The sequence below is a fragment of the Sceloporus occidentalis genome, unplaced genomic scaffold (assembly GCF_023333645.1).
Source record: "Sceloporus occidentalis isolate IW3139 unplaced genomic scaffold, rSceOcc1.0.p SCAF_174, whole genome shotgun sequence".
Lineage (NCBI taxonomy): Eukaryota > Metazoa > Chordata > Lepidosauria > Squamata > Phrynosomatidae > Sceloporus > Sceloporus occidentalis.
The window spans coordinates 453,989-477,500 of record NW_028317154.1 but is presented as its reverse complement, the minus strand read 5'-3'; the positions used below and the strand labels follow the sequence as shown (position 1 = coordinate 477,500).

At 42.5% G+C, this 23,512-nt stretch overlaps 1 protein-coding gene and 1 non-coding gene across 3 annotated transcripts in view; one reads left to right on the top strand and one right to left on the bottom strand.

Annotated features, from left to right (window-relative positions):
- The window catches only part of TRNAI-UAU (transfer RNA isoleucine (anticodon UAU)), a 93-nt gene extending 34 nt beyond the window's left edge, over positions 1 to 59 (top strand). The window contains 2 exon segments of the tRNA in view: positions 1 to 4; positions 24 to 59. The exon segment at positions 1 to 4 is cut by the window's left edge and continues 34 nt beyond it. This is a non-coding gene — a tRNA (tRNA-Ile).
- A 1,752-nt stretch (positions 60 to 1,811) lies between these two features.
- LOC149279099 (endoplasmic reticulum transmembrane helix translocase-like) lies at positions 1,812 to 22,654 on the bottom strand. 2 transcript variants are annotated; one of them, XM_089501424.1, is made up of 27 exons: positions 22,369 to 22,654; positions 21,358 to 21,368; positions 21,116 to 21,190; positions 19,109 to 19,299; positions 18,479 to 18,551; positions 16,425 to 16,580; positions 15,983 to 16,052; positions 14,628 to 14,734; positions 13,723 to 13,852; positions 13,545 to 13,600; positions 13,231 to 13,357; positions 12,552 to 12,689; positions 12,101 to 12,221; positions 11,540 to 11,697; positions 10,031 to 10,206; positions 9,705 to 9,815; positions 9,180 to 9,305; positions 8,677 to 8,788; positions 7,809 to 8,008; positions 6,599 to 6,695; positions 6,299 to 6,480; positions 5,259 to 5,373; positions 4,519 to 4,715; positions 3,681 to 3,823; positions 3,122 to 3,233; positions 2,712 to 2,855; positions 1,812 to 1,922 (listed from the first exon to the last, which is right to left on the bottom strand). In XM_089501424.1, the coding sequence occupies exons 1-27, from the start codon at positions 22,652 to 22,654 to the stop codon at positions 1,812 to 1,814; spliced, it is 3,525 nt and encodes a 1,174-aa protein (XP_089357550.1). The 2 variants fall into 2 exon arrangements, with proteins under 2 accessions (XP_089357550.1, XP_089357549.1); XM_089501423.1 differs by lacking the exon at positions 21,358 to 21,368 and having other exon boundaries at positions 21,116 to 21,205; positions 22,373 to 22,654.
- Positions 22,655 to 23,512: the final 858 nt, after the last annotated feature.

The following is a 23,512-nucleotide window of genomic DNA, read 5'->3' as shown; positions in this document are numbered from 1 at the left end:
TATATGACAGTAACTGATGAGCAATGCCGAGGTTGTGAGTTCGAGCCTCACCTGGAGCACGCTTTTATTCTCGTGGTTCAGAATACTTGATCACAAACGAAATACTTTGTCATCTCACACTGAAATGATTATTGATGGTAACAAAGAATGATCCTCCAAAACAAAAAGTCCAACTGGGCAACTAACACTGATACATTCTATTGTTTACCACAGATGGCATAAGGAGTCAGGGCATTTGGGTAGTATATTAGGCTACAGCTAAGAGCTAGAAAATATACAAATTAACAATATAAACCTGCACAAAAACAAGAGCTGTTTTTTTTTTTAAATATATATAGATTTTAAAAAAATTTGGGTAACAGAAACAAAAACTGAATAATTTCCCTTTAAGCAAAATTGGGCAAAAAACTTTTATTATGAAAAAGCTTTATTGTTTAGAGTCCTAGTGGGGAATATAGATCAGCTAGAGAAAGACCTCTATGTGCTTCTAAGTGCCGTGTGAGCCTAAGATATCAGAAGTTAATTGTTGCAGGATCTCTAAAGCACAGCTAATCCCCACACATAATTCTAGTAAACAGACCCTAAAGTGCGAAGTTTTTCCAGAGATAATCAGTTTATCACTGAGGGCACACCGCAGTGAGCATCTCCTGCAGTAAGGGCCAGCTAGGCCCGAATCACGCATAGTTCATATGTTCTCACTGAATTAGTCATGTATGATACTGGGCTAACTCAGCCCTTTCATGGAAGAGAATCAGAGGTTTGCCCTTCACAATGCACAGTGAATGAAGTGCTTTGAGAGTTCAGCAGTTCTTGTGAGTTGTTCATATATGATGTCCACAAAGATACTCAAGAGATTTGCTACTCCTTAGGTTCCTGCCCAACTTGGCACTTCAATTATACTCAAGAGATAGACCCCCCCAAACCTTTCCGGTGCATTTTTGTGCAGGCTGGTGTTTATTTAAGAAGTGACCTCTGAGGTCCTGACAGCTTGTGTGACTACATCTTTTTTTCTATCATGTTGTGATAAAAGGTAACAAAAGACATTTTGCAGAGCCTTAGAAAGCATAATCAATCAGAAATCTAGTTGGTCGAATTTTGTGAATAACAATTTGTGTCATAATCAGGCAGACATTTTCTATTTCGCTCAAATTGTTCTTGTAGTAGAAAAGTAGAACAATCTCGTACATTTAGCACATTATGATTTTTTTTTTCTCAAGACAAATAAAAACAAAAACTCCAAAACATATTTTGGAAATGTAGTTTGAAGTCAAAAGTCGCTAAAAGCACATCCACCCTCTTTTATTACAGGGTCCATGTGCATGTCCACAAGAGTGCTTGCGAAGAGCTGTGTCTCCAGGAGTGTCATGGTATGGTTAGCCCACTTACGTCTATTCTTCACCAGTCTTAAGTGATTTGTGTTAAGTAAGTAAATACCAATTATACTCTCACCACCCCCAACAAAAAATACACAATTATGAGATGAAAATGTGCATCATAATCGAGATATGAAAATATATATCAATGAAGAAAATAAATGTTTAAAATTCACCAATCTTGTTTATTTAACAAATGTTGGCGCTTTCCAAAAGCGAATTCGAGTAGAAAAAAAATAAATTAGGATTCTGTTTGTCATGTCCCAAACATGTAGTTCAATGTTTCAAGTGTTGAGATGATTTTTGATTCCTCTCCATGTTGTGTCCCATCTTAATATTTCCTCCTTAAGGACGCATGCTGCCTTAGATAACCCGGACTGGACATTGACACGATGTTCGTTTGACACTGTGGGCAGTTTCTGGGCCCTGTAGCCAGCTTCAGGAAGGCACTTTCAGTTTGGAGCTCCCCAGGAGGTATTGAAGAAGTCGGTCCACCAACCAAGCCGAGCAGAAATCCAGCACAAGAACTTTGAAAATGACCATCTTAAACTGTGCGGAAAAGTTAAAAAGGACTATTCAACACTTAATCATGCCATATAAAGCAAACAAGACATATTCTACACATAAAACAGCTTTGTCACTAAAGAAATCCCTGGTCATGCTGGGGCGGTTAAAGCATAGTGCAATGAGAGGGAGAGAGAGGGGGGGGGGAGAGAAAGAGAGAGGGGGGGGAGAGAAAGAGAGAGAGGGGGGGAGAGAAAGAGAGAGAGGGGGGGGGGGAAAGAGAGAGAGGGGGGAACAGAAAGAAAACAAAGTTGGAGAAGGAACAGAGGTGGAAAAGAGAAGAAAGATCATATACAAGAGAAGAGAGACTATACTGTATACATACAAGGGAGGGGTCTGCCCACAATTTTGTGGCAGGAGGCTTGTCAGCCTAGACTAGGCCAGTATAGGCCAAAGTAAAATAAAATCTTGCCTACAGAAAACCTTGTTGAATCTCACCATTTGTGGCTTTGCATTGGTGAGTTTTACTGAATGTTTAGCTAAGAAGTCTTAAAGGGTTAAATACTATAGAAACAGAGCTGTAAAAACTGTTACTGATTATAGGTCCTAAAGGTGCCGTTTCACCTACGGTCAGGCTAACACATCGCCATTTATTTTGCGTCAGCAGGCAGCTGCTGCACGATTTTTGTTCCTTTTAAAGTAATTTCTACACTACTTTGCACATCTACAAAACCCATCACATTTGTAGGATCTGTATTAAGGCTGCTTAAATTCCACAAAGCCAAACCCAGTATCGGTATTTGTTGGAGCTTGAATATGGAAAGGACATGTTACCTCGACAGGGATGTCCACCAGACCAAACTGCTCATTGAATTCTGGAGACGAGCCTGAAAGCAAACCCATTATAGCCAACGCAGAAATGATAATACTCCATAGTAAGGGCTTGTTTTCTCGCAGGCTTTCCATGAAAGGATGTCCCTAAAGGAAAAACAAAAAAGTACACATCAGCAATGCGATTTTGACCTAGTAATATTTTGCCACCCATTAAAAAGGTGTAAATACTACAAAATATTGGTTCACCAACTAATAAACTAACAATCACCAATCATAATAAGTAGGGATTTGAATGGAATATCATTTAGTGTGCATGAGCGTATTAAGAATTTTTAAATATTCACAATTTAAAATTATTTTTTACATGAGAGATGTGGCTATCGTCCCGAAAAAAAGTTTACAATGTTTACCTTGTAGTTGATGGCAAACGTGGCCATCTGCATCGCCATGGACATTATGTAAACCGTGCTGTTCACCAGATTCGGCTCAAATGCTTTGGACAAGTCCACAAACTCTTCTTTCCTAAGAATAAAACGAGCCCGTGATTACTGGCAGGCCATAAAAAACACAGAGTAAACACAAAGGAACCAACCGACCTAACTATCTGAAGCTACTGATCAATTGTAAACGAAGATAACAGCAAGCAGAAACGAGCCAATTAAGTCCCTTAATGCACTAAACAAATGTTGTTTGACTAAAGTGCCGTGAATAATGGAAGAAAGCCCACATAACAGGCCCAGTGACATTTTGTTTCATTCTTTTTATGTTCTACCTGTAGTGTCTTCCTGTCTATGGAACATCTTTATAACCTTATTTCATGCAAAGGCTTTAATAAAAGGCCGATTTGCCTGGAAGTCATGCATGAACATACTGGATCATCAAATAAATTACAATCAAGCTTTTTTTTGGGGGGGGGGGGGGGAGGCAGGACCCCCAGGTTAGTCATCACCGTTACAAATAGCATCTCACCTTGTATCAGTCCGTTCCAGAGCCCCTCGGTACAAATATATGAGGCTGAAGAAGTGGACAAGGAACTGCAAGAGCACCGTGAGGACCGTGTACAGATTGAAGATGTTTGGCAGGGGACGTTCAACGGAGAGGTATTTCAAAGGCTGCAAATGAAAAAGCAGGATGAACGGGACAAAGACGCACCGGCCCGTTTCCAAACATCGTTTTTACCCCGAGACTCATCGGTTCCTTGTCACTAATGCAAAGCAAAGGAATTTGCTGGTAGGACTTCAGGCTCTAAATCTGGGGTCCTCAAAATTCGGCCCGCCGGGTGTTTTTGCCTCAGGACATCCATGTGTTCCGAAAGATGCTTTCGGAACACAAGGATGCCTCTGTGAAGTCCCTGCGGCACGCGTTTACTTTAAAAACGCGGGGACCGCCAGGAGCAGGCGCACGCAGCGACGTCACTGACCTCCCATGCGTGCACCCATGGCAACCGAGCGCGGAGAAGAAGAGAAGAAGCAAAGAAGCAAGGACGCGATCCTCCGGTCCTGCTATGGCCGGAGCGGTGGTCGGAACACTGAAATGGGGCAGTACACAGGCATACAGCCTCCAGCCATCCTGTATGGCTGGAGGCTGTATGCCTGTGGGGGAACATACTGATAGCCCCTATAGTCCGGCCCTCCAACGGTCTGAGGGACCGTGAACTGGCCCCCTGTTTAAAAAGTTTGAGGACCCCTGCTCTAAATGATCAAAAGGCAGGACTGGGAGAGGCTAAAAAATATCATTTATGTCTATTTCAGTTCTTTGACCGACATTTCTACCATTCCCGAAACTCAAGACCACTAGACTTACGTACCTTGGAGCGCGAGATGAAGAGGAAGCAGCCGGCCAGGAGCAACCCCTGAAGGGTCGCCTGGAAATCGCTGAACTTCACACCTTCCAGGTAAAGGACGCTTTGCCCGTAAGCCAAGATCAAGGCGTTTAGTGCCAGTATTTTAAACATCTGCAGGGTTGTTACCAATGTACAACGGCCTTGTTTGATAACGTGACAAACTGCATAGAGAAACAAAGTATATTAAACGTTATATTTTTTGTTGCAGTGCGAAATAAGAGACTGTGTTTGCACGCTCACTCTCTCTCTGCGATGGAACTGGGGATCAGGGGTTCTCAAACTGCGGCACTCCAGCTGCTGCAGGACTACATCTCCCATAATGCTCCTTCAGCTAAGGGGCTGGCTGAGGAGTATGGGAGATGTAGTCCTGCAGCAGCTGGAGGGCCGCAGTTTGAGAACCCCTGCTCTAGATGGCAGTTCCCAGAGGACCTGTGAATAATATCTATGAAGACGAGCAGAGATCTCTATTAAAGATCCCTTCTTTCCATTACACAGCTCTCTCTTTTTGGAGATAGACCCTGGAGCAATGGATGCATCACCACCCAGTGTAAGGCAGACAAGGGGAAAGGGGTGACAATTGCTTGATTTGAAAGTTTTGGGCAATTGCTTGAAGACTTTGTGTTTGCGCCCCCACCCAATGCTGAAAGGTGCCTGACGCATGCGCGCACACACACACACACACGATGATGGAAGTCCATACTTACTGCATTGTATGGATGACAGTTTGGAAGTGAAAGGAGCTGCTATGCTGGCATCTCCAAGCTTCACCACTTGCACCTGATCTTCCTCCAACTCCTTGAGGACCTGGCTGATCCTCTCCTGGAAATAAGGGTATAATTGTAGACATGCTGTGTAACACAGAAGTTTGGGACCTTACACAGTATGCGAAGCACAGCAGGCCAAGACATTATATATTAATATCTGACACGAAGCTTTACATTGTTGTTCCATGACTTTTTGTAACCCTGCTCTCTGTACAATAATTCATTTTACTTATAACTAAAAACAAGAGCATGCAGACGCATATATTATGCCCTGAATAAAACAGTAGACATAGAAATGTTAATTTAATTTAAAGACAGACATCCAGGAACAGCCCCTGAAGGGTTGCTTGAAAATCCCTGAACGTCACACCTTCCGGGTAAAGGACACTTTGCCCATAAGCCACGATCAAGGCATTTAGTGCCGTGGATTTGAGTAGTTTCATACATTTTAACAAAATCTCCTCTTATCCCAGAGTTGACCTTTTAATTTCAAGGTTTTTTTCCCCCAATTGAGCATTAATGTCGCTTGCACACATCTGGTGCCAGCAGAAAGGGTGTTTTAAATCTGGTTGGTTGGTGTACGTATACCTCCACCAAGTTTAATTATTTCCAGAAAGAACCTATATTAAAACAATTCTTTATGGCATTTCTCACATTGGCGAGGAAGGCGATTTCTGATAAAATCAGATCATTATCCCTAGCACTGCCACCTGGCCGTAGGCCATTTAAAAAAAAAAAAAAAAAATTACCAGTATGTCCTTGGCATTTTGTGTTCTGAACATATGGCAACCATACCTACTGCTCTTTGCCGCTGTACTTTTTTTATGCTTCTAAAACCGAACAGGCTAAATCTTCTTACATCAAAGGGGAGGGATAATCGCGATGGATGCAAATATTTGGGAAAGTGGTGATTACCATTCCGCTTGCGCAATATTGAAATACATAAGCCTACACGTTAACGCCGAATGAGGATTTCTCACCCTCTGGAGTGCATGTTGCTCTTCTCGTTGCGACATGATCCTATTCTTCGCAGCTCTGGATGTAGGTTTGATGGAGTTACTGGAGAAAGAAGGTCCGGTGGGCCGACAATCATTAGGTCCTTCTCTTGGTTTCTTTTTCCTCTCTGGCAGGCGTTCAGGTGCATTGGCGAGAAGTGCAACACCTAAAAAAAAAAAAAAAAAAAAAAAGGTTAATATTACTGGCCATATTTCCAAGGGCATCAACCATAGATACCACAATAATTGCACCAGGTCATTTACCCTTAAGGCTTGTGTACTTACCAACATTTGCATGCTTTAAAGCTCCTACGTCATTTGTCCCGTCACCACACATCAGCGTGATGTATCCAAGTTCTTTTAAACTAGTAATCACAAATTCCTGTGTGCAGAAACAGAAAGGCCCGCTATGCGACATGATAAACATTTTGAATTGTAATATGCGACAGACTTGGGTGAGAAGACAATTCATAATTATTATGGTTTCACAACAGGTGAAAGACCTAGAACACATTTGTTGCATACATTCCCAGTGTTGATCACCGTGGTCCCTATTGTCTGCTTGTTCTCCATACTTATGTATGCAATGCTTATTCACAGGGAGCCTTAACCCGAGTCCCCTGGGTGTTCTGTACAAACATTAAAGGGTGATGAAATCACAAAAATGTACCAATTTGCATAATAAAAGCCCCTTTTACATTGTCCCAACTGTTTGTTGTGTGCATCTACCAATTGGTTGACGCTGTGTGATAATATATAACTTTTCCGTTTTTGTTAGGAAGTGTGCATGCATATAACAAAGTGGGATGGTGGGCTGCCAGGGCCGTGGAGGCTTCCTCTAGGGACATTGGCCAGTTAGAAGTTGTCACAGGTAAACACTGGTGATGTAGTGACAGGGTTAGGAGAGTCATTGTCCCAGTTTGGTTTTTTGATCCTGTAGCACCCAGAAGGATGCTTGCATGGACATAGGTATCCAGAGGCCAAGTCCGGTCTTTGAACAAGGCCAAGGGGCTCAAGGCTCTTCTCTCACAACTGACGTCCCACCAACCTCCAACTGATTTGAAGACACCTTAGTGAATGAACATCACATTAAGACATCTCTTTAAAGGGGATATCCCATCCAAAACTAATAAGAGGTTAAAACCATTTTGTAAGGCACTTTGATCTCTAATCCGGTAATGTCCCCCGTTTGCTTACTGATATGGCAGAACATACTTAATGCTTCTACTTCTGGTCTTTCATCTGTCAAACGGTCCCCCGGAAGAACCAAGGATTCAGCCGTTTCTCCCAATGTAGTGTGATAAACACCAATTTCTTTCCATAACATATATATATCCATATATAAATTAAAGAGTGTTTAAAGGAGGAAAACGCGGGACTGTCTAGACAGGCTGAATTGTTCTCATCTGCCACCAAAAGTTATATATCCATAGAATTATATATAACGCATATATCACATATATGATAGATTTGGACAGTTTTATGGGATTTGTACCTTTTGCTTGGGTGCTACTCTTGCAAACACTTGGACGTGTGGGATAAGCTGAGACAGCAGGTCCGGTTTGGTGGTTTGGAGATATGACAAGCCCTCTCCAGTGAGGCACAGGTAGTAGTTGGCAGTGAAGGCTTTCGGGGAATCAGGGATAGCGGGCAAAGAGATTGTTCCATCGATGGACTGCCACATCCAACGAGAATCTACAGTGAGAAAGAGTAAGACATGTTGGTGATATATCTGATACACAGGGGGTAACTAGAAACCTCAGGGCCAGAGAGTAGGATATGGGTCCCCTGCACCGCTGCGGGGGATCTGTATCCTAACCCCGCTGCCTGCCCGGCACCCGGGACTGCATGTCCCGGCGCTAGACCCCGAATATAGGCTGCACCCCCACTTTAAAGACTTAAAGTGGGGGGAAAAAGTGCGGCCTATATTCGAGCCAATACGGTACATCTTACTTCAACAGGAACATGCAGTTATGGAACAATGTTGTGGCGGTACCCAGGGGAGCACTGCTGCTTTCCATTGTATTGGGGAGTCTTGGGCAAAGAATTTACCAGCAGAAAACAAATGCAGGCGATACCTTTTTTTATTGGACCAAAACAGATAAAGATGTGGAGTCACATAAGCTACCAGGACGTCAGAGGTTTCTTTTTCATTTAATGTAGAAGAGATCTCCGAGGTTCTGAAAGTATGTAATGTATCTCTACTTTGTGTTCATCTAACGGTATGACCTCCAAATAAAGACGCAGCTGAAGCTATAACCATTTTTCTTACAAACAAATGTGTTATACAAATAACAGCATCAAACATCTTTTTTAATAAGGAACACGGGTTTAGCAGGGTTTTTAGCATGTGGGTAACTGACCTTGCTTGTTGTGTGGAGGATGAAGTATCAAGGTGTCCTGCTTCTCTATAAAGCTGAGCTCCTGCGCCACATGGCAGGCAGTTAGAGGATTGTCTCCAGTTATCATTACCACCTAGAAGATGAAACGCTTTATATTTCAGACAACTAAGCTTGAGAGAATTAGATGGCAGATTTGCACAAGCAGAACCCGGAACCTTCATATTCTGTTTGATGAGGAGGGAGAATAGAACCGCGACCCCTCAAGGTCCATGCAATCTACTCCCAATCCTACAGCAAATAGGTCAAACAGCCCGGCCAATACCATACCGGAGGTGCCACAAAGTCCCTCTGCAGCCGAAACAAGCTGTCCACCCCAAAACACGCAGTGACAGGCCACACACTCTTACCCTCACAGTCTAATCATCATCCCAAGTCCACACGGACCTTCCTACTACAAGATAATGTTAAGGTTATTCTGTAGGCATCTCTTATTCTAGAGCCGTGCAGGAAGTTACGTCTCTTACGTGGTGCGATGCATTTTGAATCTCTTTGATGACCGCTTTCGAGTCAGCTTTCAGAGGGCATGAGACCACAATGAAACCAGCAAACCTCAGATCACACTCAAGAGTTTCGCGCTTCACTTCTCGGATCTAGTTGAAAACAAAGGAAATTTAGATTCCAAGACAGAACTGGTAACAGAACATCAAATGCTAGAAGAACTGGGTTTGTCTAAAGACGCATTGAAAAACATTGTCCTTCCAACTTGGGGATGGAACACCAGAGATCTCCGCAGTAACTGGCCCATTGGGCAGCAGGACACCGGGGGGGGGGGGCCTGATCTCTCAAGAGGGCGATCTGCCCCTGATTTTGCAGCAGAGGGACTGCTGCCCCGGGCCTGGACCTAGTTGGCTTGGGCCAGGATACATCACTGGCAAATGGAACACAAATAAGGATCAGATTCCTTTTAAATGTGTATTAATAAGCATTAATGCATCTGACCAATGAAGTTACAGGAATCATAATGTCATTTTAACCACGCACGCTTTTACCTGTTGATGGGAGAGGTGTCCAAGTTCTTTGTACCCGAGAGCTAGAACCCTGGCTCCTTCTCTGGAAAATTCCGTGTGTACTTTGTTGTAGTATTCGGGATACTGAGAAAACTGATTTCATAAGAGAATATAAATTAGCAAACTGTGAGCTCCAGGCAACAACAGACTCTACAATGTGGCTTAGTTGCTATATTATTTGCACACGCAGATCAAAATTTGATCTGCAGACCGATGAAGGCAACAATTCATAAATTCTAGTAACAAAAAATGAGAAATCCCCTAAGTTAAGGTCAGAACTCGCATAACAATCACTACAAGAGACCTACCATCTTCTGGAGCGTTTCCGGGGCTCCCTTCACAGTGGCCACACAGCACAGGTCTGTAGACCCCGGCCGCTCATAGGAGGCCAGAACGGACATGCGCTTCAGGGAGCTGGCAAAATGGAACCGCTGGTGGATTTTCAGGCCCTGGGTTTTAATACTGCGCGGGAATACTTTTTCATCTGTTGAGAAATAAATAGACACGTTATCCTTTACCGAACAGTGCACTGCAAGCTAATCCAGTCAATGAGAAAGTACAGGAACAATACAGCTCAAAAGTTTAAAATGTCATTTTGTCCATGAAATGGAGCAATCCAGCGCACACAGGGTTAATGTACATGACCACTCTAGCTGGAAACGGCTGATTTTGAAAGAATTATCTTCATAGGCGTACAGAGGTCTTTATCACTCCCATCACTCCTTTATCACTCCCATCACTCCTGTGTTCCAACGGCACGTTGTGTTCATTAATCCAAGTTTAGGTTTAAAAGGCTAATTGATCATTAGAAAAAGCGATTTTTGCGATGCAGCTCCAAACGTCCTTGTTTTCCACTCCACACACAGGTAGTGTTCATCTTACAATAGGTTTCCGGGCGATTACATTTACTTGTAACCATACAAGAACACATTCTCACGCGAGACTTCCACCAAGGAGTACGGTACAATGCTGCCAATCGGTCTGCATTTATGAATATTGTTATCTTTAAAGAAATCTTCAGAACACTTCACACTAATTAAACATAATTGCAGTAAACATTTAATAAATATAGGAAATATTCGTTTTTTTCAGCTCCCGCGCTCCCCATATAGAATGATGGGCACATCCATAATGCATTGCATATCAGTCGAAGATGCGCATTCACAGACGGGGACGTGAATCTTCGGTCAGATTCGGTCGATATTTTATGCAATATGGATGCGCCCAGCATGCTATATTTTCCATTGTTTCTCCCATTTACTAGATTCTGGTTTCTGGTGTTTATTTTTATCATCAAACACTGCATTACATATTTGACACATTGTTTTATCTCTTATATGCTTAACTATGTCTGAAGAAGGGAACCAGTGTCCTTAAAACTCATGTTTACTATTCTCCCGGAATAAAAAAAAAATTACAAATAAAAAAAATTAAATAAAAATGTAAATAAATAAAAAATTAAAGGCTTATCAACTTGTGAGGCTATGGGAGCGTTTCTGCAAATTAATGAAAAATCGAGCAAGAAATTTAAATGTTTTTCATAAGAAAATTCCCTCTCAGTCTATTATTAAACGTAGAGAAATTTCTAGTGGGGGCTGCGTTTATACCGTATTATCTTTCGTCAGAACAATTCTAAGGATAGGTTTGTGGACCACCAACATCACTACTGGGTCATGTGATCCATGAACCGCAAGCTTCCCAACCCAAGCTGTAGAAAGATCTCTGCATTTGTCAACATACGTCCACATAAACAGAAGAGATTACAATATCATCTGCCAAGTGCAATTAACCATTAACATCCGATATGAACTAATTACCTTTGGTTAGGGCCCAATCCACAGCAGTAAGCATTGCTTTCTCCAGAGGATCTCCCACCAATGTCCCATCATCCAACTGAACCAAAGAGTGACACGTGGCCACCACCCTGTGGGTATCGACGGGTATATCGGATATAGGTGTAATGTCCTTTCCATCTCTACAGGGAAGAAAACGATTTACAAAAAGAAAATTAAATACAACATATATGTCTTGATCGGTACAAATCTGCAGTTTGTGATAAAACCGCAGAGTCACTTTTTATTTATGGGTTCCCTTTACCAAATTTTAAGCAACCAGTGTGGATCCTTCACCTAGCTTCAACAAACCAGGACAAATAAGGATCATGGGCAAGCCACAAAGAGGATATTAAGCAGCAACAAAACATAAAAGAAAATCTTAACCAACGCGAGCATCCCTTAACGCAGGAGGTTGGAAGAAAATCACCCATTACATACAAACACTCAACATGTATAGCAAGAAGACTAAAAATACAAGTGAGATTGTTTCAGCTTCGCTACCTAGGAGGTATAAAAGGTAAGACTAAAACAAAAGTGACTTACTTAAGTCCAGCTACACCACGCACCACAAGGCTATCGCTGGTTAAGGTGCCCGTCTTGTCGAAGCAGCAGATCTCCACCTTGCCAGCAAAGGGAATACGGAAAGGTTCGGTACAGTAAACATCTGAAAACGAGATGAGCCAGACATGGCACGTTTTGAAACGAGTCAGAAGATTTTGTGCTGAACCCTGGTTGTGCCCTTATCCCAATATTCATTAACCACAAAATGCCTTTCGCCTTTGTAAACAAGAAGCAGGGCTGCTTCGAGGTAGGAATTAAAAAACACAAATAAAAGGAAAAAAAAAAAAATAGGGTTTACGAATAATGTGAGAATGTCATTATTTTTAAGCATGTTTCTGTGTATAGGCATGCGCGTCACGGTTATTACGGGGCAGTGGGTAAAAACCTCCGTAGGTTTTATCCAGGAGCAGTAGGATTGGCGGGCAATACTCACAGAGCTTTGCCAATGCAATGAGCGAGGTGTTAACTGCCAACGAAAGCTCAATCGGAAGTTCCGGAGGCACAACGGAGGTCAAGATCAGCGTGCATTCCAAGAACAACTTGTAACGGTTTCTGCTGGGGTCTTTGGTGCCTGCAAACAAACGCATCAAGCAATGGTTGTAAACAGAATTTACAGATCAACAAACTGCTCTACCCAAGGAAAAAAAAGCCTTAATATATACATATATATCTGCATTGTTCCAGTATGAGACCATGGCTGGTCAATACCAGTGTCTGGGCAATAAAATCCACAAGGCTTGTGGAAGTTACTGATGCCATACGAGCATTTAGGGAAATGCCCTCCATAGAACCTGTTGCTGTCTACCACCGTGCAAAGATGATCTTCAGCTATGTATGAATTATAACTTCCAGGATTCTCACTTAACTGAGGACCATGGAAAGAAAGTGTAACCAACGCTGAAGATCTTATAACAAGCCCTAAGAAAGAACCCGAGTCGACCCGGCAAATCTCAAACACTATTTTTGAAAGACAGTAGCAAAATATTCATTAAGAGTCGACCCGGCAAATCTCAAACACTATTTTTGAAAGACAGTAGCAAAATATTCATTAAGAAAATCTACGATTATGCTAAATCGAGACCCCCAGAGCAAGGCTGAACTCCAAAAAGTACCTTCGATCCAGACATAGGAAGCCGCAGCGATGGCGAACACCAAGAGAAACAAGATGAAGACAAAGGTTTCCAAATTATTCGCAGTGACGCGCTTCACACCGAAGAGAATCGTGCGTAGAAGTTTACCCTTTAAAAAAAAACAACGAAGGCAAACATTCATAATCTAAACCATTGAAATAACACAAAACGTAACAAATCCAAAAAAAAACGCAAATGAGAAAAAACAAAACAAAAACTACGTGTCTCCGACTAATATCTACGAACATTCCTTTTCTTTAACGGATATCCCGCATCTAAATATTTTTTTCTCCTACCTGTGAGGTATTAAATCCTGTTCTTAAGACATAGGCCACACACCCGTTGTCAAGAGCTGGTGGGGAAAGCGGAAGAACGGTGACTATTCAGCTGGCAAAATCAATAGCCATCAGCACACACTTACTGACAACAGCGCAGCGGAGATAGAGGTCATCGCAGGGAAATGTCACGACTTACGTTTCAGTCCAGCAGTTGCCTTTTGAGGGGGGGTGTGCTGCACGACCTTAGTGCCCCCAAAGATGACATGCAGCCTGGAGTCGGAGTTCATATCGAGCACGTGCTCTGGGTCCAAATCCTCAACAGGCTCCTGATCACAAAATACCATTATAATATTATATAGACAGTTTAACGCATCAGACAACAGCAGCAAACAATAATGCACATTGCAGTACTTTTTGTTGTTACCGTTTAAAGAATTATGAAATACTTACCTAAGGAGAAGCTTTGGCTTCAGAGCTCTAGCTCCCAGTTTCCTCCATGGCCTGGAAGGTCTTACCCATAGCGGGGAAGCGCTCATTAAAATAACGGAGTGCCTTTGGCTCATGCGCATGGAGGGTCTTGTTTAGACTCCTCCGCCATGATTGCCAAGCCAGCGCTGGAGCTGACGGGCGCTAAGTATATCACGTCAGGACATGCATTCAGCGGAACAGATCTTCTGCACGGCAAACAGCTTGGTGGTGGGGAAAAGGGGCAAATGCATACATGGGGTATTCTGCTGAATACTGCAATGCATCAGGGGGACACCATGTAAATTTAAAGGCACCTCACCTCTTGCATGCATTAAAGTGCATGATTGGTGGATTGTCCCTTTAACATCCATAACATATCGATGGCTATAAATAGGTGTATAATATATATATATATATATATATATATTATATTATATATATATATATATCACACTCCAGCTATTTTATGTGCATTGTGCTAACCACCTGGTATAGAGAAATTAAATCATTGCCAGGAAAAAAGGTTTCATACACCTCTGCATGTAAATACTCTTCATCCCTCTCACAGAACACAATATGTTACAAACCACTAATTAAAGAACTCCATCCCTTGGGTCCTTTAAGGGGTCTCACCTTCATCTGAGGAACAGACTCTCCAGTCAACATGGCTTCATCCACTATGCAGCGGCCACGAAGAAGCAGCACATCACAAGGTACCAAGTTCTCATTGACGGAACGCCCTGAGATGAAAATATACAATTGAACATCAATTTATTCCTGCATAAAGCAGGCGATGCTTGGTTCTCACGGACCTTTATGAAGCCATCCGGTCAATGAGGAAACTTCCCTATCAAAATATTCACTTTTAATTATCTCATTTTTTTTCTTGAATTCAAGCCCAATGTTATGCATCTAGTATTACCGGGGTGTCCAACATGCGGCCCGCGAGACCTCGAGATGCGGCCCGCGTAAGATCCGCAGCCAGGGCAACCGATCTTACGCAGGCCGCACCTCCAGTCCTGCTACTTACCCGTGGGAGGGTCTTCTGTACTGCATAGAGGAAGCGGAACCTAGCAGAGTTCACGTGACATCACATGACTCTGCTCCAGTCCTGCTTCCTCTGTGCAGTACCAGGGAACGCAGAGGGCGGCCGCCTCCTCTGCTGAAGTCTGTGAGCGACATCGAGGAGCTGCGGTGCAGGTAAGGGGGTGGGAAGGGTGTTTGAATCAGTATGCGTGATTGAGGGAATTAATCTGTGAACGAATGAGTATATGAACGAATGAGTATTTCATTTTTAATTATCCTGAATTTGTAGTCACAAAACTTTCTAGGCCCAGAAATCAGTGAGAGGAAAAGTAAAGGTTTTGTGTCATTTACTTTATTTTAATCTGCATATTTTATTAAAGGCCATATTTTCTCACAGTGAAAAATGAGTACGGCCCTCGCACGTATACAATTCTGATAAAGTGGCCCACTGCAGAAAAAACTTGGACACCCCTGTAGTATTAGAAACTCAACCAAGTACTCCTAGGACATACATATTCCCCAAATAGTTGTCTAACCTATATCTACACGTCTCTAAATCAGAGCCTGCGATAATTATGACAAAATGCAATTTATAAACTTTTTGTGGCGAAAGACCTCAAGAGATTTAAATGTTGCAAACAAAGTTTATCTCATTGTTGTAAAATTGGCATATATCCAATCTATGGTCTCTTAAGAAATCTATGTAAACAGAGGCGGCAGGCCTGGCATTTTAAAGCCATTGGCCGCTTGATAACACATGTGCGGCTCACATTGCACGCGGCCGGGCATATCCAGCAGGAGCGACAGATACTACACGACCAGAACTGTAAAAGCGCTCTTTTTAGCACCCACTTATGGGTTACATGTGCCTTGGAATCAAGTTGCGCTAAGCCAAAATTCAACATTCTATTCATATCCCCCCCCCCAGCATCAGAGCGGAAAAACTAAAACACTAAGGTTACCTATGGATACGATATCTCCTGGAATAATGTCATCGCTGGAGATCGGCCTCCACTTCCGATTTCTGTAAACCTTAGTAAAAACAAACGCACACAAAAAAAAAAGTTAAAATCAGAGTGTGTTCACTTATCTGGCCCTGGAGTCTGTATAACAAGATGTCTTCCTGTGGTGAACAGAACAGGACGTATTGAGACATGTCTGGCACATTATTCATGAAGTCCAAACGGTGACAATGACTTAATTTCACATGTGATCACCGTATGGGTGATCACATGTGAAATTAAAAGTCATTGTCACCGTTTGGACTTCATGAATAATGTGCCAGACATGTCTCCTCATGCTCTACATAGGTGACCTTCACACATAATACAGATGGAGGGGTAGAATATTTCCACCGTGAGGCCAGCCCTTGGAAATTGTAAACTAAAGCAGTTGCCTCCTCACCTGGATCATATAAGGCTTGTTTCCCATCTTCCTGATTTCAGAGAGGTTTCTCATCTGTTGCTGAACCAAGGAGGCTTCAAATGCCACCAACATAAAGAGGGTGAACACGCTGTAATACCAGTACTCATCCAGACACCAGAGCCCCACGCAAAACACCTAGAAGGAACACAGAACAGATCAATTCTGCTTCTTACTGAACATGCGTCAAGCCAAGAACCTGCGTGGAGCACCATGAAAGCTCCCTGTAGACCTTCCAAGTAGACATTCTCCTTGTTATTTATGATTACGCTTGTACCCAGAGTCAGAGAACTGTATTGCACAAAAACTCTAGGCAACACCATAACAATCTTAGGCGCCATGCCCCCCCGACTCCAGGCTATATACAGGCTATACTGTGGAGTAACCCAGATTCAACCGGGGAACCTATCAATAAACATACAAAAGGAGAGAGAGGAGAGAACACAGATTAAATTTAGTAGAGATCAGCTAGGCTGGTCAGCAGGTCATAAAAACCAAAGGGTTGGGATGATCCGGAATTCAGATTTTCAACAACTGCTATTAATCACGAAGAATTACCCGCACCTCATCTTATACAGATGGACGTTTTCCAATTTAAAATGCACTGGAAGTGTTTACAGCCGAGTGCCGGTAAGGAAGACACCAAAACGTTCAAAAGTTCAAGGTCACCTTAGCCGTTTCCTTGGAAAATAAGGACATTTCGGGCTGTAACAATTTGAAAAAGAGTTTTCTAACGATCAGTTAGCCTTTTAAATTTAACTTGGATCAGTGAACACGACGTGCCGTTGGGACACAGGAGTAATAAAGGAGAGCTTCTGTACTCCTATGAAGATATTCCATTAAAAATCAGCCGTTTCCAGCTACAATAATTATTTAGAACATTAACCCGGTCCGCGCTGGATTTCTCATCCATTTCCTTTTGTTTCTTTTTTAATGGACAAAGCACTACAAAAAAAACAAACAAAAAAAAACAAAAAAACGGTCTTTTATGACCAAGTGGAAACTTTACAGCTAACGAAGCGGGTTGCTGCAAAACAGAAATTGAATCCAAGACATACAGGTCTCGAACGCAAAAGAAAAAGACTGACTGACCTTTCAATTATCAGCACTTTATATGACGCCTACAAACATAATATTAAGAGATCAGGTTCGAACACCCAAAACTGGGTGTGAGTGGACTTTTAATAGAATATTTGTAATTTCTTCTTTTGTCCTGGTTTTCTACCATTGCAGATGCGCCCTAGGAAGTCAGCAATGTGTGCAGGACATCATTAGGGTGCCGTAATTATTATTTATTGATTTATATAGCGCCATCATATTCCGCACGAAGCAAGGGATGTGAGCAGGGATCCAAACCATTTACTTGTAAAAGCCGCTCTTTGAGAAGTACAGATCCCCCCTTGAGATTTATAGGTAGCTGGGAGATAAGACTGGGAATAACCTGAATATGTCAATTGTCTATCTTGATAAATATTGACTTACACAAAAAGGTGGAGGGCCCTGTTCAAGCAAGCTTATTCTTAAATAATCACCATACAGCTTGTCATCGATCCATCTTCTAAGAAAGGAGGACCTGAATCCAAGTAAATTAATAATTGGTTTAAAACCTAAAGTTTATTAGAATATATTTCCCAATGTTACTTGGTCCTCTCTCTTTTTTTTTTTAAAGGTACCCTCATACAAACTACATTGCTGATTAGCCTACTCTAGACAGCATTTAGGGAGTATTGCATTGAAGCTCAAGCGGTCACACACACATATATATATATTTTAGCACTTTTGTTGACTTGCAATGTTTAAATGCTTCTCTCCGCCTTATGTTTCTTACGGATATTTTAATAGTTGTTTTTTGGGGGGGAATTCCCCATTTGATCCTTTTACTAAATAATGAACTACCCCATTTGCAAGATAGGGTTGCGCAAGTCATGTTGGGTCACTCAGGGACAGCGTACTGAAGGCCACGCTGATAGACTGTTTCCCGTTAAAATGAGAGTGATCCTTCTAATTTATCAATACCACAGTAGAAAGCGATTTACCTGGAAAACAAAGAAGGGCGCGATGGCTCTCTCCTTAAACAGATGCAAGAAATCAGGGACAACCATTTCAGCTCTGAAAAGGCATTTTACAGAAGATTGAGAGCACATCACCAAATAACACGATTAGTACCCATAATTCCACTTGGCTACAGAAAGCTGTTCATTTCTTCCATATTTAAAGAAGAGGGTTATGTCCAATACTTTTTTGCAATAAATGATAATGTTAATTCATGCACACTGCACTCGCTAGTTCTTACCCCCAGATTCATGTGACAAGATATACAGTAAGTGTTAAGTTCCAAAAGCTTGAAGCCGTAAACACTGCCAAATCATTTAAAATAGTAATAAAAGTAAAAAAAAATAAAAAAAATAAAAAGTAATAAAATAAGATCTTACGAACCTAAGACATACATTTGTTGAACACGCAGAGTAATATAAGTCATGCATATACGTCTTGCATTCATTCATACATTTAGCCACATGCGTTTATTATGAAACTGCAGCTTAATATGTGGCTGGAGAATTAAATTACACAAAACCAAGCTTATAAATGAGCACTAAACAGGGAATAGCATATAGTTGTTTTTCTGGTAGTTATAGAACACTTTTGGAGCCAGTGAGTTCACGTACTTGTTAGTTCCATATTTCTTCTCTGCCACTTTGATGTCTGCCTCCTCCAAGTATCCTTTCGCACTCTGGTAATAGGCCAGGGGACGCTCTACTGGAAACACAACAGGGAAGAAAGCCTTCTTCTCCTCCGCATCATAGGAATACTTGATCTTCTGGAACTCAAAGAAAATGGTCTCCTGGCCATCTTCTTGCTGGGGGATAAAAAAAACCAAAAAACAAGAGTATGCAGTAATTTAGTTAGAGTCAGACCATTGTAAAGACCAACTACACAAAGAGATGTGATGAAACGGTTAAAAGGTTTGCACTTTCTTACAACCGGTACGTATTACACACTAGCTTACCTAATGGCCTTGGAGCAGGTTTTGTTTGCAGGCCGCGTCATTTTTAACTAAAGGTTATACATTCATATTTTGGATTTTTATCACTCATTGGAGAATTAAAGATGCCCTTCCACTGATTCTGCTAGAAATAAAACACCCAGGAAACTGGGCATTAAAAACATTGTTCCTAATACTGCTGAATGCTGGAACCATTACAAGATATAATTCATGTAAAGTTGTCATATTTAGATTTTTTTTTTTTTTTTTTTTTTAATCGGGATCATGTGACACAAAATCAGACACTGACAGCTTGTTTCCATAGAAACGAAAGCATTTTTGTTATGCGTTTAAACCTTCAGAGCAAAGAATAAAATGACAGACCAAGTGTAGTTGCTGAAACTAGAGAATGCAGGTTATGTTTTGCTTAAATGGAAGAGCACTTGGGAAAATGTATATGAGAACGGATGACAGGTCTGGCCAAAAGCAAACCTGAACAAGCTACAAACTTGTTTTAATTACGGCTTCCTCTATTTATCATTAAACATAAGAAACCCGCATCACCCCTGTCTGAACCAGTCTCATGTGAGGAGGCCCAGACAGCTGTACTGGAAATACTTGTTTATCCATATGGTTGCATGCTGAGGACATATGGAAAGCCAGGAAAAACAAACATGAGACTCTAGTACACTAGAAAGTACTAACAATTATGGCATATAAGGCTGAGTTGGTCCTAGGGGTGATGACATTCAGCTTAGTTATTGATGAAAGCCTTTGAAGGGCCAAGGAAACTGTCCACGGTCCCTCACAAACCGAACAAGATCCCAAACGTGTCAAGTGTTACAGAGGCTTCTTGTGTACACCATATCAGATCATATGTTCAGAGGAACCCCATCACAAAAATGATTGCTGAGCAGTAACCAGAGGGCACAAAAGCAAAGTATCTCGGCTTTAGCTATAGAAACCTAGACGTTAACGGCGGATAAGAACCATTTGGCCCCATCTAGTCTGCTACGTTTTTTCGCTTTAAGGACTTAACTTTAATCGGTCCATGTTCTCATCTTAGATTCAGGATAGCCATATACAGAGGGGACAGACTGGGGAATACAAGCGATTCTGCCACTCTAAGGCCAGTGGATGTATGCCAAGCTTTCACATGCTCACAACACGCGGCCGCACACTAAAGCACCAGGCGGCCACGTGAGGAACAACAAATGTAAGGGCCCCGTGACGTGGCACACGAGGCATTTCCCAGCTAGATCGCCAGTACAAGCCAGCCTATGCCGATCCAACTCACGTTCAAATTCCCCTATTGTTTATAATATACACCGATTCACACCGGCAGGGTGTTTAATCAAAGTGATTATCATGATAACTTTATTTCAAGTAAAAATAAAAATGCTTGCTCCGGTCGGTGTGTCGCCAGCCACCTAGCTGTCAACTTGGCCTATGAGTGGGTGTTTGGGGGTTCATTCCTTTCAAGGGGGGGGGGGGACTCCTTTGATGTTTCGAAAGTGTAAATAAATAAATAACAAGATGTATGATCTAAATGGATTTGGCAAACGATGCTTTGCTTAAAATATATCAAAGTTTCATATGGCAGGTGACAAATATACTAAAATAATATTCCATTCGACAGGGATTACATAAATCAGCCACTTTTGTAATAACTCAATACCAAGTCGCTCACCTTCTCTCGGATAAGAGGTACTAACTCTGCAGATCCATTGTTCGGAGTGGGTACAACTTTGGCCAAGGTGGCTGTCTTTGTGTTGGAGTCCTGAAGAGGGAAAAAAAAACCAGATCTGAATTATAATGAACTTGAAAAGGTTGAATTGTTTTCCTGTTTTTCCATTTCATTTGTCACAGCAAGGAAGCATCATCGTAAAGCACAGATTGCTTCCCGCACAATTCCACGATACAGCAGGATGCCCGAAGACATCCTTCATCTCAACGGGGAGAGTCTGGAAAGGCTCGGGGTCACTCATCTTTATGTATTGCCACAGCTACGTTATTATCATCATTACTAAACAGTATTCTGCATTTTTTTAAGAATTTATGTTGTGAAAAAGGTCTACACAAACACACACACACATATACATATATATATATATATTTACAAATCCCTCTGTACATACAAAGTCAATGTAATAAAGTAAATAATTTGGGATGTAAAGATACCCAATTTTGCTAATGCCACCTAACATAGAAGCAGTCACCAGGAGAAACACCAACCGTGTTTATCACTAAATATATATATATACGCACAAAGCACGTTCCCAGTCTAAACCAGTCACATGCGGGGCAGTCCAGCCAACTGCGGTGGAAATACTCGATTGCCATATGGTTGCATGTTTAGGACACACAGAAGACTCTCAAAAGGAATCCTAAAGGCCGGTCACGAAGAACATCTTCCGAGACTCGCATCCATGCACCTTCACGATGTGACAAACCAGTAATAGTTACGTTCCACCAAGAAACCGTCCAGTGTTCTCGCGTACCAAACATCAATCGATTCGCTAACGAGAGATCAGTGGTTTCAGCCCTATTGTTTTACTATTCGTTATGAAGGGCCAACACTGGCAGGTCCCCCCCCGCAATAAGGGCTGAGTTATGCCCTGTGTCATGCATTGTTTAATGGTTAGTAGACTTTGAAGACGTATTGATGAAGTCCATAATCGAGCCAGGCTACCAAAAGATATACAGTGAAGTTTCATATTAGGTAATTAGATCACAGAGATGATCCAAATTGTAGATTATAATTTATTTCTTCACTAATCATGTAATTTTTGACGTCAGCAGATGCTAGGACGGGTCCATAGCTGCTCCATAAAACTGCTGAAGCCAGCTGCACCTGTTGTGTGAGTGTCGTCCATTGATTAGCGCTTGAGCTGTCACTGACGCCCCGGAACCCCTTCCCAAAAGACACGAACCCCAAACCACTTACCTTCGTGCACGTGAGAACGCAGTGCGCGTGCACAGACCACAAACCGGTGAGCACGGTGAGCGCGTGCAAGACCCCGAGTGCTGCCAAAGCGAGGAGCCCGGCCTCCGGGTACTCGGACATCCCGTACACGGCCACCCATAGATACAGCCAAGCCGGGTACAGGAGTGCAAATGGCAACACTGTCCCCCTTAAAATATGGGGCCGGCGGCGGTAAAGGGTAACCGAGCGAACCAGCTCGTCCTGTGCCGGTACACCGTTGCCGTTCACACCAGCCGCCGCCATTGCCCCTGTCCCGACACTTCCGCCAGCGTCAGCGCTGGCCCTGGCAACACGAACATCCGCTTCCTTGTAGCGAAGAGACACACTTCCGAGTTCCTTGGTGCGGCGTTCTGTGGGTGACGTCACGGCATGCGCTTGAACCAATAAGGCAGTTCGCAGCTCTGCTATTTCCTCATTCAGGCTTCCCTCAGCCTCAGTAATAATACTGTAAGAAACCAATGGTTTACGCTATAGGTAGTTCAGCGTTGTCACAAAACTACACTTCCTGTTATGCCGTGAGGGTTCATGGGACTTGTAGTTCTACAGCGGATGACTGCCCAAGTGCTTAACCATTTGAGTGCCAGTGGGCACGTTTTCCCCCCCTAACTAGCATATTAGTTACAGCAGAGAACAGGAACTGGACTCTGGAAGACAGCCACAACTGCAGTGGATGTGCCCCTTTACCCTGGCTACCCCTATAGTTTCATTAAATAAAAGTTGTTTTTTTCCCCATGAAGCCAGAGGTACTCGTGCTTCCCAGTCGTTGTCTCGGAAACCTGTGATCCGTGCTCCAAGTGGTAAGGCCGAAGTAGAAGCCAAGTCCCATTCTTCATGTTCTTCCCACCTAAACCGAAACCCAAGGAGGGACCGATCTAGGGTCTTTCCCCAAAGGAAAGGCCACTGAAGTCTTCAAGGTGGGCATTGGTGGCCAAAAGGCACAACTCAGCACCCGGACCAAAAAGCTGGGTTATGTGAGTCCCAACTCCAATGTGGCTATAAAACATGTCAGAAGACACACATTCACAAAAACATAAAAAGTGTGAAACCTGTGTATGTGCCATTTCTAGCCCATTACCAAAGCACCAACCTTCCATTTGAAAA